The sequence below is a fragment of the Podarcis gaigeae genome, assembly GCF_964106915.1.
Source record: "Podarcis gaigeae genome assembly, chromosome: 2".
Lineage (NCBI taxonomy): Eukaryota > Metazoa > Chordata > Lepidosauria > Squamata > Lacertidae > Podarcis > Podarcis gaigeae.
In genome coordinates, this window is record NC_139679.1 from 54,869,511 (window position 1) to 54,884,055 (window position 14,545).

General features: G+C 42.7%; 1 protein-coding gene across 5 annotated transcripts in view; it reads left to right on the plus strand.

The window, feature by feature from the left end:
* Nucleotides 1–14,243, plus strand: part of PPP2R2B (protein phosphatase 2 regulatory subunit Bbeta) — a 257,075-nt gene extending 242,832 nt beyond the window's left edge. For all 5 annotated transcript variants that reach the window (XM_083728282.1, XM_083728283.1, XM_083728285.1 and 2 more), the window contains 3 exons: nucleotides 3,174–3,343; nucleotides 5,127–5,218; nucleotides 8,500–14,243. In XM_083728282.1, the coding sequence (XP_083584408.1) occupies nucleotides 3,174–3,343; nucleotides 5,127–5,218; nucleotides 8,500–8,779 (542 nt within the window). In that variant the 3' untranslated portion in view covers nucleotides 8,780–14,243. The remainder of the gene's footprint in view (nucleotides 1–3,173; nucleotides 3,344–5,126; nucleotides 5,219–8,499) is intronic.
* Nucleotides 14,244–14,545: the final 302 nt, after the last annotated feature.

The following is a 14,545-nucleotide window of genomic DNA, read 5'->3' on the forward strand; positions in this document are numbered from 1 at the left end:
CCTTAACACTACAAGTCAGAACAAAATTTAATCTAGGATTCCACCAAACCCAACGAAAGCATAACACAATTTACCCAAACACTCACTTTCACATAGGGAAAGGGGTCGGGAAATGCAAGTTTTGGTCTGAATGTGTCCCTCCAAACCTCTCTAGCTGCCCTGGAGACTCTCCCTGGCCAGAGTGCCTCTGCAGCCCTGATTAACACTTGCATTGAGTGTTTTTGCCTGACTGGAATGTATCTTTGATGATGTGTCTGTCTTCCCTGGATGGAAGGTAGAGAATGGGCGTGAGTAGGTGTAGAAATTTGCTTGCTCTGCAAAGGTAGAATTTATATTCATTGCCCCACCACTGGCAGGTGGTGCCGAAGGAATGTGGCTGAAAATTTGGGCTGAAAAAGGTCCCCCATCCCTGATTTCAGGTTATTGTCTACAGCTGAGAAACCAAGCTGTCTCCACAGTCAATTGTGGAATGATGGTAGTGGAGAAAACATCCGGTAGTTGTTTTAAGAATTCACATATGGTCATAAGATTTATTTACTTTTACTAATAGAGCCGCTGTCACACATAAAAGTAAAGTATGCTAACAATGGAAGTTGCTCGTTCTCATGTTCTGCTGTGGTATCATATCTTTATTTTATGAATACTTAATATAAATATAACATTTTGAAAAAGCATGGTGAGGGTCCTAAAACTCATCCATTGAACGCATCCTTGAGATTTTTCCTACCAAAAAAAAGGTCTTAACTTCCCAGTTGCATCGGTTTGCTTTCTTGGGCCATTCAGTTGTGATTTATATATACACAAAGTAAGCGAATGCTTTGAAACCTCTGTACTGACTTCGATTGGCTAACGCCATATATTGATTGGCCCGTAAAGCATTAAATCTCTTTGACTGGTGGCAGGTTTGATACAAGTGCTTCTTACTCCACTAATTGATGGCTTGGTAGAGAATGGTCCGTTCTTTTAAAGATGAGTGTTCTCATTAAAATGTCCTAGTCATTAAAATCTCAATTGTTCTGAGGGTCCAGGACCAGCTGACAATGCCCAGATCACCTTGAGATAGATATATATATATATATATATATATATATATATATATATACACATATACATATACATATATACATACATATATATATATATATATATATATATATATATATATATATATATGAATGATATAGATAGATAGGCATGACACACACACACACTATAGTTGGGTAAGCAAAAGCAGAGTGCAGCATATAGATGAGCTGTTCCATGACAGAAGCAAGATAAATGTCTTAGGAAGAAGGTCAGAAAGAAGATGCAGGGAAGTCCACATTTATTAGCCATAGATGCCAGGCAGAATGTCCTACACTTGGGTTCACCCTGATCCAGAAGGATTTCTATAAGCAACCTAGGCTACATCTGCATCATACAATTAAAGCACTCTCACACCACTCTTAACAGTCTTGGCTTCGTCCAAGGAATCATGGGAACTGTAGTTTGTTAAGGGTGCAGAGAGTTGTTAGGAGACCTATTGCTCTCACAGAGCTACAGTCCCCACAGTGGTTTAATAATCAGTCCCTCTTCCCATTGAATTCTGGGAACGGGAATGGTTGCTGATGACTGTTAAAAGCAGTTTGATAGTGCTTTAAGTGTATGGTGCAGTCAGGGCCTTGGCCAGTAGGCCTCTGCAACAAAGACAGGAAGATTCTCAAGGTTTCCGTGAAGCTGAAGAACTAATCCCTCTGGCTTCTGATCCAGTGGACCAAAGTTTGGTCCCATGGAAGCCAACTTTACAAATCAGAAGGTGGCATAAAGTGGGTGCCATTTCATTGACTTCTCACATGATGTAATCATATTACTCTTCTGTTTAGATTCCTGAAAACTGTTATTTACTTTGGTTTGCTGCCAGTCATTCAGTGGGAGTCCAGGTGTGAAAGCTCAATTTGTTCTGTTGCATTTTAATTTAAGAAATTAATATTTTATAGTCTGCAGGTATATATATTTAATGATGCCATGCATTGAAACATTGAAATGCAAATGTGGGTAGCTTGATGGAGTTTGAGATTGTCAGGTGAATGAAAAAGCTGGCAAAACAAGCAATCTCACTCTGGCAATTATATGTTAAGGACTGAAAAAACAAGATCTTGTTAAGACTTCAGTGCTGATCCTACTGTGTCTCTCCCCTCACCCCACCTTTGTCATTAGGCAGAAGGGAGACTTGGCAAAGAAACTATAGACTCTAAAGAGGGGAGCAGTTTCTGTTCCTCAACTTTGTCAGCTTTTGCACTAAACTCTGAACTTTTAGGGGAGATTTCACTCAGCTGAGTATATATTTTTTCTAAAATAAAATTTGATTTTTGCATCATTGCTCTTTCTGTGAGGCATCTGAAACTGTTCAAATTTGCTTACACATTGCATATTTAAAAGTGGACTTTATCCATTCCTCCTCCTATTGTGTTGACTACCTACCTCCCCGTATAAAATGTTATATATTTATAGCCCACTTCAATACATTTTTCCCAGGGCAGCTTGCAAAATTTCAATACACAGTAAAACAAAATAGAAACATTTTTTTAAAAGGATACTTTCAGATGAGTTCTAAAACTGAAAGCCTATGCATATGTACTTAGAAGTAAGTCCCTTTGATTTCAATAAGGCTTACTCCCTGATAAGACTGTATTTTTGCAGGATTGTGTCATTTATGGTCTTGTTTTTCTGTGAAATGAAAGCTATTGTAGCCCTTTTGGGGCATTCTTGCCTTTGCGCTTGTCAGAATGAGAGTGTAGATGTGCACGGAGCACAGTTGTCCGTAATGTAGGTTTTAGCCATAAATCTGTATAAATCTGTATATGTGACCCAGAACCCTGTCCGACTGGGGTTCCAGATTCAAAACAAAGCCTTTAGGCATTTAGCTGTACTCATGATTGCAGAGAGCCATGCTCTTTGAAGAAGGGTTAGGGGGTTGGCATATCGCCACTCCTCGGTTGACAAACACAGTGGGGATGGGAATGCTCCACTAGCACTTATATCTGGATAACTGTAACCTTTTTTCCATTAAATATTTCCACACTGCTGTGCAAATGAAACACATCAATACTTCAATACTTACCACATTGGCACCAGCCCTATTGACTTGTGCCTTGGCCATGTTTTAAGTGACTTGTTTTTTGTGTGTTGTATAGTTTTTGAAGAGCCCGAAGACCCAAGTAACAGGTCGTTTTTTTCTGAGATCATCTCTTCAATTTCTGATGTTAAGTTCAGTCACAGCGGGAGGTACATCATGACCAGGGACTATCTCACTGTCAAGGTGTGGGACCTCAACATGGAGAACAGACCTATTGAAACATACCAGGTACCTCATCCTCAAGATTTTTGGTGTATTGTGAATGAATGGGTGGTAGGAATTAAAGATAAAGGGATGCACCCAGGCTTTGTCATACTTAGAGTTGATCCACTGTTAGACATAACTTAAACACATTTGATTTCAGTTATTCTGCTCTGAATATTACTTAAGTCTGGGTCAAACCCAATCTATGTAAAGCACTTTGAACATTCAAAACTGCTACTTAACTAACAGGCAAAGTCCTCGTTGTTTAGCATGCTCCTTTCCATTCCAACTGAAATTAGAATGATACTTGTGTTTTGTTTTTTCTGTTGCATATGATCTCATGGAAAGCGGCATAATTTTAAGGCTGCTTGTCAAACACTATACAAATCCAAAGTAATGAAATTGCTGGTGATGCTTGGAATATACTTGTGTTCTCTTGCCTGATAACGTTGGTGTGCCTTTAGGAATCTTTGAGGGAACACACAGTCTCTTACAGGAGTAAGGCCAAGGGGCCAAACTATACATGAGGCTGTCTTATATAGAGGCAGACCATCGGTCCATGTAGACCACTATTATCTACTTTGGCTGGGAGCTCTTCAACATCTCAGCTGGGGGGAAGTTCCTGCTTCTACATGCTACCTGACACTCTTTATCTGGATATGCCTGGGTCCTTCTGCATGTAGAGCACACTCTCCACCAATAAACTAGGACTGCTCTGAATTACTTGAATGTAATGCTTCTTACCTGGGCAGAGGTTCTGCTTTTATCGTTATGGGGGGAATTCAGCATCACGCTATTGCAAACATTCCATCAGTGCAAGCGTTTCAGCTTGCCAGGCAGAATCACCTCCCCACCTCCTCTCCCTGCATACTGTTCTGGTGGTTCTCCTAACCCTCCCTTTTCCCCTGGTTCAATTTCAGAGGTATGCAGTGCATGCTGAGTGACCCTATTGTGCAAGCAGATGTCCTTGTGCAGGAGTTCTGCTGATGGAACTCATTATACGAATTCCACCCTGTAGGTGGAGGGAAGGGATGAGGGCCAGCCCTACCATTAGGCAACCACTTGAGGTAGCAGGTGCTGGCTGATGGTCAGGAATTACAAAAGTATTGGAGCAGAGCACTGTGTGTGTCATTCTGCCCTACTGCCCTCAGATGCAGTGGAGCCAGTGCTGAAGTAAGAGTAGATTGCCAACCCAAGTGGCTTCTGTATGTGGAATTGGGAAGGCATCATCTTGCCCCTTTGCTTCAGGCAGCAAAAAGTCTTGAGCCTGCCCCTTAAACCTGTATCCTCCAACATTGTTCTTGGATGCCAGGGTGGACTTCTCCCTATACACATTAAACCCAGACTACTGGAACAGATAACTGGAGCTTGCGAAGCAAGTGTGTGCATTGATTCTTGGACAGCTTCACCCTTCATTGAATCTTTGTTATGAAAATAAGGTTGCTGAGTGCTCTTCCTACCCACGTCTCTCCCCTATCGCCATACTAATTTGTCATTTCCCACTATTTGGTAGTGGAGCAGCCTTCTCCCATGGGACTGCTGTGTTCTTCCCTTAAGTACCTTGTGAACATCATTTCTTTTGAGTCATGCTTCTAGATTAGTAATGAAGAGCTTAATGTATCCACTGTAGAAGATGTCTCCAGGATTAATGTATCTGATAACCTAAATGAGTAAGAGGTGAGCTTGTAGGGAACTAGTGGGTATTATGTCGTGTTGAATCACAAGATTTATAAATCAGGCTTTGGATTATGATTCCCACTGACCCTTGTTTTACTATCACCCTTTCTGTCTGTGCCTCAATCCTTAGGTTCATGATTACCTCCGCAGCAAGCTGTGCTCCCTCTACGAGAACGATTGCATTTTTGATAAATTTGAATGTGTGTGGAATGGGTCTGACAGGTAAGGAGCCTCCTTTTACTTTGGCTATCCCACCCCTAGTTGCCTCTTGGTTTACACTGTTTGATCTTGCATTTCTTCTGCTTCATGAGCAGTGGCAGAGTGTGTGTTTATTGGGCTGAGGGGGAAAGTGTGTGCCAGTCGTGAGCCTCAGAAACAGGGCTGGCTCACAGAGGTCATCATGAGAAGGACACGTGCCCTTTGATCCAAACCCCCTGAGGGTGAAGCTGGGGTCAAATAGCACATGGCATCCTTCTCAGGCTGCCCTCCCTGAGCTGCTTTGCAAGGCTTGGATCTGATTAGATCCCAGCCTTGCAAAAGTACCATAGGGCTGGCTAAGAGAGGGTGATCTCAGCAACACTCCTCTTAAAAATTGCCTGGGACAATCGCCCTGGCAACCTACCTCCACCCCAATGCTATTCCCCTGTAGATATCATTGTGAAGCTGAATGAAACTTGACATCTGTTCATCAGCCACGGGGCAGGAAGGGACAATACTTATTGTTACTTGCCACTCTCCAATCTCTGTTAAGCTGCAGCACTCAACCAGGGTTGTTTTTCCATTGGAACATCAAGGCACAGAGAATCTGCAGTGTCTTAGAAATGTAGTTTATTTACACCTTGGTTTATGGAGACAGAAAGATCACAGCATTTGCATCTCAGGAGGGGCTTGTCCTCTCCAGCAGCGCATAATTGGATTCAGAGGCATTCTAAGTACCATCCCCGTCTCTCTGTGACAGCCGACAGGTCCGCTTCCCCTAGTGGAGTTCTGCTTACTGCTAGGGCTGGGCAATTCCACGTTTTCAACATTGCGATGTATCATCAGGCAAAGATCACAACCTGGCGATACACCACAATGTTGAAAGGGAGGGGAAAGCTACATTGGCCTTGGGCCCACCAGGGGGGAAACACCACTGCTCCCACTGAGGGAGCCAAGGAGGTTGCGCCTCACATGGCCGGGGCCAATGCAGTTTGTTCCTCCTATCACCACCGGGGGGGGGAGGGAGTCCCTCTGCCACTGACACCCAAGGGGGCAAGCAGGCTACCTCTTTTTCCTGGAAAGAAAAGGTAGCACCCCATGCAAAGGCAGCTGAGGCAGCCCTGCAAATGGAGCATTCTCTCTGCTTTAGAAATGGAACGGAGATGAGCAGTGGCGTAGCATGGGGGGTGCAGGGGGGCCGGCCGCACCGGGCGCAACATCTGGGGGTTAGGGTTAGGGGGCGCCAATCCACGGGTTAGAGGGTGCAAATTACTTGCCTTGCCCCGGGTGCTGACAACCCACGCTACGCCACTGGAGATGAGTTGTGATGTTTTTCTAGCTGTTCTTTGACAAATATTGCTAACTAAATTGTCACCTTATTTGTAAACACCATGCTTATATAGTTTCAAATATTGCTTATCAGAAAGATGTTTCATGTTCCCAATTTGGTGATTCAGGTGCCTTCCAAAATCTGTCACTTCATCTGCAGTGTAAAATTAAACACGACATTTGCTGGTTATCATTGTAGTACATTTGTCCATTTTCATTTGCAGACAGCCAAAGGGGCTTGCAGCTGTTACTTAGGACAAGGATGGGAAATTACAACTCCCATCATCCCTTGCTTTTGGCAATGCAGGCTGGTACTGATGGGATTTGGAGTCCAACTGCATTTGGAGGGCCACAGATCTCCTATATCTTACTTGGGGGTCTGAGTACAGGGATTTTGCTCTGGATTTTTAAGTCATACCTGGATCTCATGAAGGCTGAAGTGTGCTCAGAGCATTCCTTCTCTGTGCACAGGATATTAGCAGAAGAGAAAAATTGCATAGCCATGTGGTAGTAGTGGTCACTCTGATCCAGACACCTGAAAGCATGACAACAGATGGCATGTCAGCAGATAACCTCCAAATATTGGACTCAGACTCCCATCACCTCAGCCAGCATGTCCAATGATGGGAGATGGTGGGAATTGAAAGTCAATAACATTGATGGAAAACCAGATTAAGGGATCCCATTGTAGCCCATATTTGTATCTTTCTGTTTTGAGATGGTTAAGTACATACAGCAAGTGCAGATTTGGCTGATTACCGTATTTTTGCTCCATAAGACACACTTTTTTCCTCCTAAAAAGTAAGGGGAAATGTCTGTGCGTCTTATGGAACGAATGCACTGGGCGGCAGAGGGATCAATCGGCTACCACTGCAGTCACGAGCTGAGGGATGCCTCCGCAACCGGAGCCATGGCTCCTGTATGTCACTCGCTGTGAAGCCAGCAGAGCAAGAGCCGCTGCGCAGCTCTCACTCTTGTTCTGCTGGCTTCTCAGAGAAGCGCTATGAGGGACGGAAGGGGCTCTGTGTAAGGGCTTCCGTTCCTCCTCCCGCTTTGCTGAGAAGCCAGCAGAGCAAGAGTGAGAGCTGCGCAGCGCCTCTTGCTCTGTTGGCTTCACAGCGAAGCGAGAGGAGGGATGGACGGGAGCAAGAAAAGCGAGAGACGCTTACATTCTCGGTGCAGATTATTTTTTTTCTTGCTTTCCCCCTCTAAAAACTAGGTGCGTCTTATGAAGCGAAAAATATGGTACCTCTTTGATGTGGAAAGCTATTTTGTTATGTTTTCCCCCCTCATGGATCTGTGGATTGGGTGAAAAACGTAAGAGTCTGAGGAGGAGGAGCAGGAGTTCCCTGCACTATGCCTCCTCATTGCCAGCTGCTCCCAATTCTCAGTACCTGTTAAATAGGATTGAAGGTGCAGGGATATAAGCAGTGAGACTTTTCTCAGCTGTACAAAACAATCATGCTGGCTGGAATCAGCCCAACTATTAGGGGAACTGAAACCTCACCTCAGTCAACAAATCTGGAGGACAGAAAATTCCACCTACACCCCATTCATTATTCTATACCTCGGTGCCTCTTTTTCTGTCAAAGGGGCCTGGAGTGTTTATCTAAGGCTAAATTAATGCCATCATTATTGGGTATGGAAGAAAATGCATGGGAGGGGAAATGAAACAAGTTTTAATTCTACAGTGGTACCTCGGGTTACGTACTTAATTCGTTCCGGAGGTCCATTCTTAACCTGAAACTGTTCTTAACCTGAAGCACCACTTTAGCTAATGGGGCCTCCTGCTGCCGCCGCGCCACTGGAGCACAATTTCTGTTCTCATCCTGAAGCAAATTTCTTAACCTGAAGCACTATTTCTGGGTTAGTAGAGTCTGTAACCTGAAGCGTATGTAACCCGAGGTACCACTGTATTGGGTATGTCACCTGGTTGGATTTCTGTTCTCACCCCATTCTCTTTGCTTGCTCCTCAGTGTCATCATGACCGGCTCCTACAACAATTTCTTCAGAATGTTTGATCGCAACACCAAGCGTGATGTGACCCTGGAGGCCTCAAGGGAAAACAGCAAACCCCGTGCCATCCTGAAACCCCGCAAAGTTTGTGTGGGGGGCAAACGGAGAAAAGATGAAATTAGTGTGGACAGTCTGGACTTTAGCAAGAAGATCCTGCATACAGCTTGGCATCCTTCAGAAAATATCATAGCAGTGGCAGCAACAAATAACCTGTATATATTTCAGGACAAGGTTAACTAGGAAGGGGTGGGGGAAATGTTCCTTAGGAATCTTACGTACTGGGTACTAACTAGCAAACACAAGTTTTAAAATGTTTCTTCCGTTTAATTTTCCCCCTTCTCCTTATTTGTTTTGTTATTCCTCTACAGACATTAGTTATGTAGAGGCAAGCACTCAGATTCCAGTGTCTATTGCTTTCCCCCAAACCTTAAGAAATTGGGTTGGCAAAGCCCATTAGGAACATTTGACTTCCAAGTATTGAGACCTACAAAGTGACACCATTAATTCAACAGCAAGCTTGAATTATTTGCGCTTTATTTTTCCCCAGTACTCAGTAGTAGCTTTTAGTTTCTTTAAAAATATTGTTCTAGACATCTGCCAATTTATACAGAAGTTAAGACTATAGTAATATATTTACAAAAAAAGAAAAAATGCAAGCAAGGCCATAAAATACAATGATGTATTACTGTATCTAAAGATTAAGTTATCCGATTTCAGTTTTGGAGATCTTTGGGTTTTACAGCCATCCCCAAACAGGAATTCAGTTTTCTTTGCTGGTTCATCTCCCCTCCCCCCCCCCTTTTGTCCTTTCCCCTTTTTAAAAATGGCATTTACCTTTTATCAACTCAGGGCCTTTCCAGATTATCATTTATTGTGCATATTTGTCACACAATAAATGTTTTGCTGTAACACTGTTGTTATGAGAGGTACAAATGTATTTTTGCCCAAGCTAGCTAATGCATTGCAAAACCACAAGATTTTGCTTTGGGTGAAATGCCATTTCTGCTCCCCCCCCCCCCCCCCAGCCCTGTTCTTTCTAGCTAGAGGACTTGTTGCATTTTTACGTGCCATTTTATGTTGCACAGGTGTCACAACCTCCTATTGGCTGGTATCTGACATCTGTGGTGACTACCATGACTATGCCATTAATTTAATTTTTCCTAGGGTACAATCCAGCATAATCTAAAAAAATTTTAAGCACCTTTGATCTCAATGGGACAGATACAAGCACATGTTTTGACTGCAAAAGTGCTTGTGTGCTTATGTTTGGCTGCATCTGAGTGTTTGAGATGCTGAATCTCCCCCCTCTATACCATTCAAGCCAGTGACCTCATACAAAATTGTATTTGTTCTTTGTCAATGGCAAAGAGCGGCAAGTCCTAAGCTCTTGCTACCAACGCATTACACATGACAGCAGTGTCTCAGCCCACAGCCTTTGTGACATTCCATCATTTTGCCCCCCCACCTTTAAATTTAGTTTCAATAAGTCCATAGTTCTCATTCCGTGCTAGAACACAAATCCACCCTCTTAATTTTCCCCCAGCTGAAAAATATGTGAATTGCCCAGGCCCAGCCCACAGAAGCGTCGCAGTCCCACTTGCAATAAGTCCACTTTGTCTTTCCATCATTGCATGCGGACATGATGCTAGTGCTGCTTTAAGGATCACTAAGCCCTATTTTTGTTTTCTGGAAAGGCCTTCAGACAGAAGAAAAGCAAAGCCAAGACAGGGAAAACACAGGTACACAGTACAGACATTTCGACTCATCATTCATGAAGAACCATGTGTGCTATTGAGGGCTCTTACCTTTTTTCATCACACCCCACAGATGTCCTCATAGGGATTTGGCTGGGTTGATCCTGTGGTGCCTTTTGCTGGTATACAAAATACCTTACAAAACAAAACAAAAAAGAAACCCAATGCTTCCAATATGCAACTTTTTTGCATACCAAAACAAATCTGAGCTTTCTTCTGCAATTCCTGTGAGTTTATTTTATTTTTAAATTTTTATCTTTGCTTTGGCTGAGAGAACTTAAAAAAAGGTTCTCTTTCAATCTCTTGCATGACATAAATATGTATTTGTGCGTGGGAGGGAGGGTTCCTCCCTCTCCTTTTTTATTTTTAGTAGTGTGTGTTTAAATATTGTTTATTTATTTATTTATTCCAGTAGACATTGGTTCTTTTTTCCCTCCTCCTTTTAAAAGAACGAACTCTTGAGTTGCTAATTTATGGAATTTAAATGAAACAAACAAACACAGAAAAATAGCCACCCAACCAACATGTATTGCTATCCTTGCCTGGCTGCTTTCTAAAAGAGGTTGTCCATGGCTCCGCAATATGAAGATTAGCTCTTCGTTTTTGCATGGTAAACTATCCTATTCCACTACAAGGATCTAATCTAGGTCTTGCCTTTCTTGAACAATTGATTGGTTTGGAAGGGTGGGGTTTTTAAAAAAAACAAACTACCATAATAATAAAAACAAGTAAATAAAATTATGATCAGAGAACAGACCCTACAAGAAATAAAACCAGTGCTTTCTCTGACAAGGTGGATATCTGAAGATCAATGTGCTTCTTGTTTCCTCTGATTGTGAAAAGTGGGGCAGTAGCTCCAACCTTTGTGATTGTTGCCGTGAAGCATACAAGAATTTCTAAACACCCTCTCGGGTAAAGGATTCTTAAAAGCCCAGCCTTTTCCTGTGCCCAGCTGACCACCTCTTACACCTTACGAGCAAGACTTTGCCTGCAGCTTTCTCAAGAGACATCAAAATACTACAAGGCTGCACAGAAGCCAGGGAAGGGGACACTGATTTGATAGTCCTGGGAGCAAGAGGAAGTTCAGATATTTGGAATCAAGCTTTTTCATTGTTATTAAACTACTTAACTCCCTGCCTGCTCTTCATGAGACTGCTCAGGTCAGGGGCAAATTAGATGTTTTGCCTTGTTTAAAGGAATGACTACAGGAAAAAAAAAAAGTATGCTGGCTTATAAATTTATTACAAGTAATGGCTTTCAGGAGTAACCTCTTTTTTAAAAAACAAACACAAAACGATAAAAAAAATAGCAGGGGTAAATGAGTCATTTTTCTTAATAAAAAAAAGGTTTTGTTTCTTCCTGTAAAGAAAGGCTGCACTCTGGTATCAGAAGTAAAATTGTCTCCAAGATGTTCGAGTTGCTAATTTCCAAATTTGAGTGAGGATCCCAACCCTATGCCGTTGGCACTAAGGTCACCCAATGGCAGACTCAAAGGGCTCGTTCACGCAAAGAACATTGTCTAGAATTTGGATTCTAGACTAAATCTCTTGCTTCACTTTGGTCTCATGTGTGTTCCATGAGCAGAGAATAAAGGTGACAGCTTTTAAGGGAAAGGTTTCTTTGTTGGGTTAATCAAAGGTTATTCTAGTGCAGCATTCAGCAACTAACAGATGCCCCCGAGGAGACTCACAAAAAGGAAGGACAACGAAAATGGTATCCATCCCCTGTCTGTCACCAGCCTTAGTTGTTCAGAAATATACCAGCTCAGTACAGCGAGGCTAGATGCTCACATAAATGCTTACGGTTATGATCCAGCAATGTCTTTGGATGTATGTACCAGGGTTTCATATCTCCCTTCTCTTGCTGCATCATAAAACACAACAGAAACACTCCTAAGAGTTTCAGTAATAGCTTATCAAACAGTGTGCAGTGCTCTTGTCAGAATACTTACGGGAGCTGGAAAGCCCATTGCATGGAAAGAGCTCACAGTACCATCCTATGGTTTGCATCCTTCAAGTGTATCCTTGACGGTACTCGCTGCTAGCCAGGCTTTTGCACAGTGACCCACACCAAGTACTTCTGTGTTCAGGTTGTCTCCCATCATCTGTTTCCTGTCAAGGGACCCCACAGAGCATAGCACACATAAGCAGTGACTAGGAAGACTCCAAGGATACACAACCATAGGCTGGAAAGGGATGGTTTCCATACGACTGTGGGCATCATAATGCCAAAGAATGTGAAGTTCCTTTCACACTCCTTTCTCCTTATTGTCATTCCATGACAATGCCCTGCTTTACAACCCAACTCCTTCCCATGTGCCAGCTGCACCAGAGTTTACGTTGACATTTATTAAGAAAGTTCTTGTCAGACTAGAAGACAAATTTAGTCTGGCATAGCTTTCTCAGTAGGTGGGACACTTCTAGCTGAGTAGATCACACATGTCAAAAGGTGCCCCCCCCTTTCCTCTCAGGGCCAACACATGCCTCACAGTGCTTAGGATTGTTTCTGAGCCATCTCTGCTGCCACTGCATCACCCCACATTCTGCTAAAGGTCTTTCTTTAATAATCAATAGGGCTGTGTGGCAATACTGATGGCCACAGAGCTGGTTAGGGTGAGCCCTTGAATTTGGTCCACCAATGAGTGAGTTTTCAGTGGAACAGGAAGCAGGAAGGAAGAGACTTGGGTGGGAGGAGCCAACGCTTGGAGAACAGACTGAAAGAGTTCACTGTTCAGAAACCTGAAGGAATAACTGGTGAATCAAAGGGTCTGGCGTGTAGCCCATGGATCTGAGAGGGGCATAAGTGCATAACGCCTCTGCCCCCGGCACGCTCAAAGCTGCAAGCATAGTATCCAGCTGCATACCTACCCATACAATATTTACGTAATAGGCTATTTTTTGTTTGCAGTTTCCAATTGTATTTGTCATATTACTGAATGGACAAGCTGATTTGTTGTATGAGACAGACCAAACAGCTATAACACTTTTTGAACTTTCAGAAGGGAATCAACCATTTCTGTGGAGGAGATTTATCTGGAGATTTTTCCAAGGGTTTATAATATAGTGACTGGGTCATGTGCTCCAACAGTATGTTGGCATCAAGCTCTGCTTAGAGGTGACCTGTTCAAAAGAGCCTGGTGGCTTGGCTAGAGAGGCAAAGGGCAAAAAAAAAAAAAAGAGAGAGATTTCTCATTCTGTCTGTCCTAGTGATGCTCAGTTCCTCACTTTTGAAAAATGTAAGCTTTATGACAAGAAACTCTGGCTCACCACCATGGGCTTGAATGGATTTCAGACTCCAAAAATAAATAAATGATAGCAGCATTAAGGAGCTAGTTTGCTAATTTCTTGGATGCTTGCCTTATTTTAGAAGAGCTACAGAGATATTTGAGAGGTGTATTATTAAGGAAGGACACCCCATTGCTCTTACGGCTGTCTTAAGATAATGCAGTGCATGAGAGATGTGGCATGATTCATTGTCGAAGGCAGCCTGCTGGAGTACCATAAAGTGTGCCCAAGCCATGACAGCTCACAATCAATATTGTGTTCACTGATGCAGGAAGCAACATGATCACATCCTAGATACTACCCCCACAGCCCAGCCTCAGCACTAAATATCTCCAATAACAAGGCTATGTGAAGTGACAAGGGCTATTATTTTTAACCCACAGTCTAAACCTCTCTGAAAAGCCGAGCTGCCAAAAAATCTTCCATTTGAGTTTTATCAGGGGCTCCTCAGCCCCTTCATAATCCCGCATCAGGAGTCAAGTGCTTGCCTAACGCAGCCAGGATTGGCAGATCTATTTAGTTGGGTTGCCATACAACACGTTGGTTGATGAGAGAGGTGAAATGTGGGGTTTCTTTTATGGTGTTTGTAATCATCTTCTAAAAGATGGGACTTTGATTTCAATGTATCAGGGAAAATGTACTCTAATAAATGAAACCTTCTCCCAGCATGGGTTTATTATTTTGGTCTTGGTGTCTGCATTCTGAACAAAGGTCATCTATCACAGAAACTATAACCTAGTCATGAAAGACAATCAGCACAGATTACTCCACACAAAATCAAAGCTAATCAAGTCTACAACACAAGGGATGGCCATTAAAAAACCTGTGAAATCTATATGCATTTGCTTTATATCATTCATACCATTTTACAAGGGATTAAAAGGTCCTGTTGATATAAAGAAAAATGCTGAAACTGACACATTCAAAATCCTTTTTTACAAATATTGGTATCTCCTGCTTATCATAAT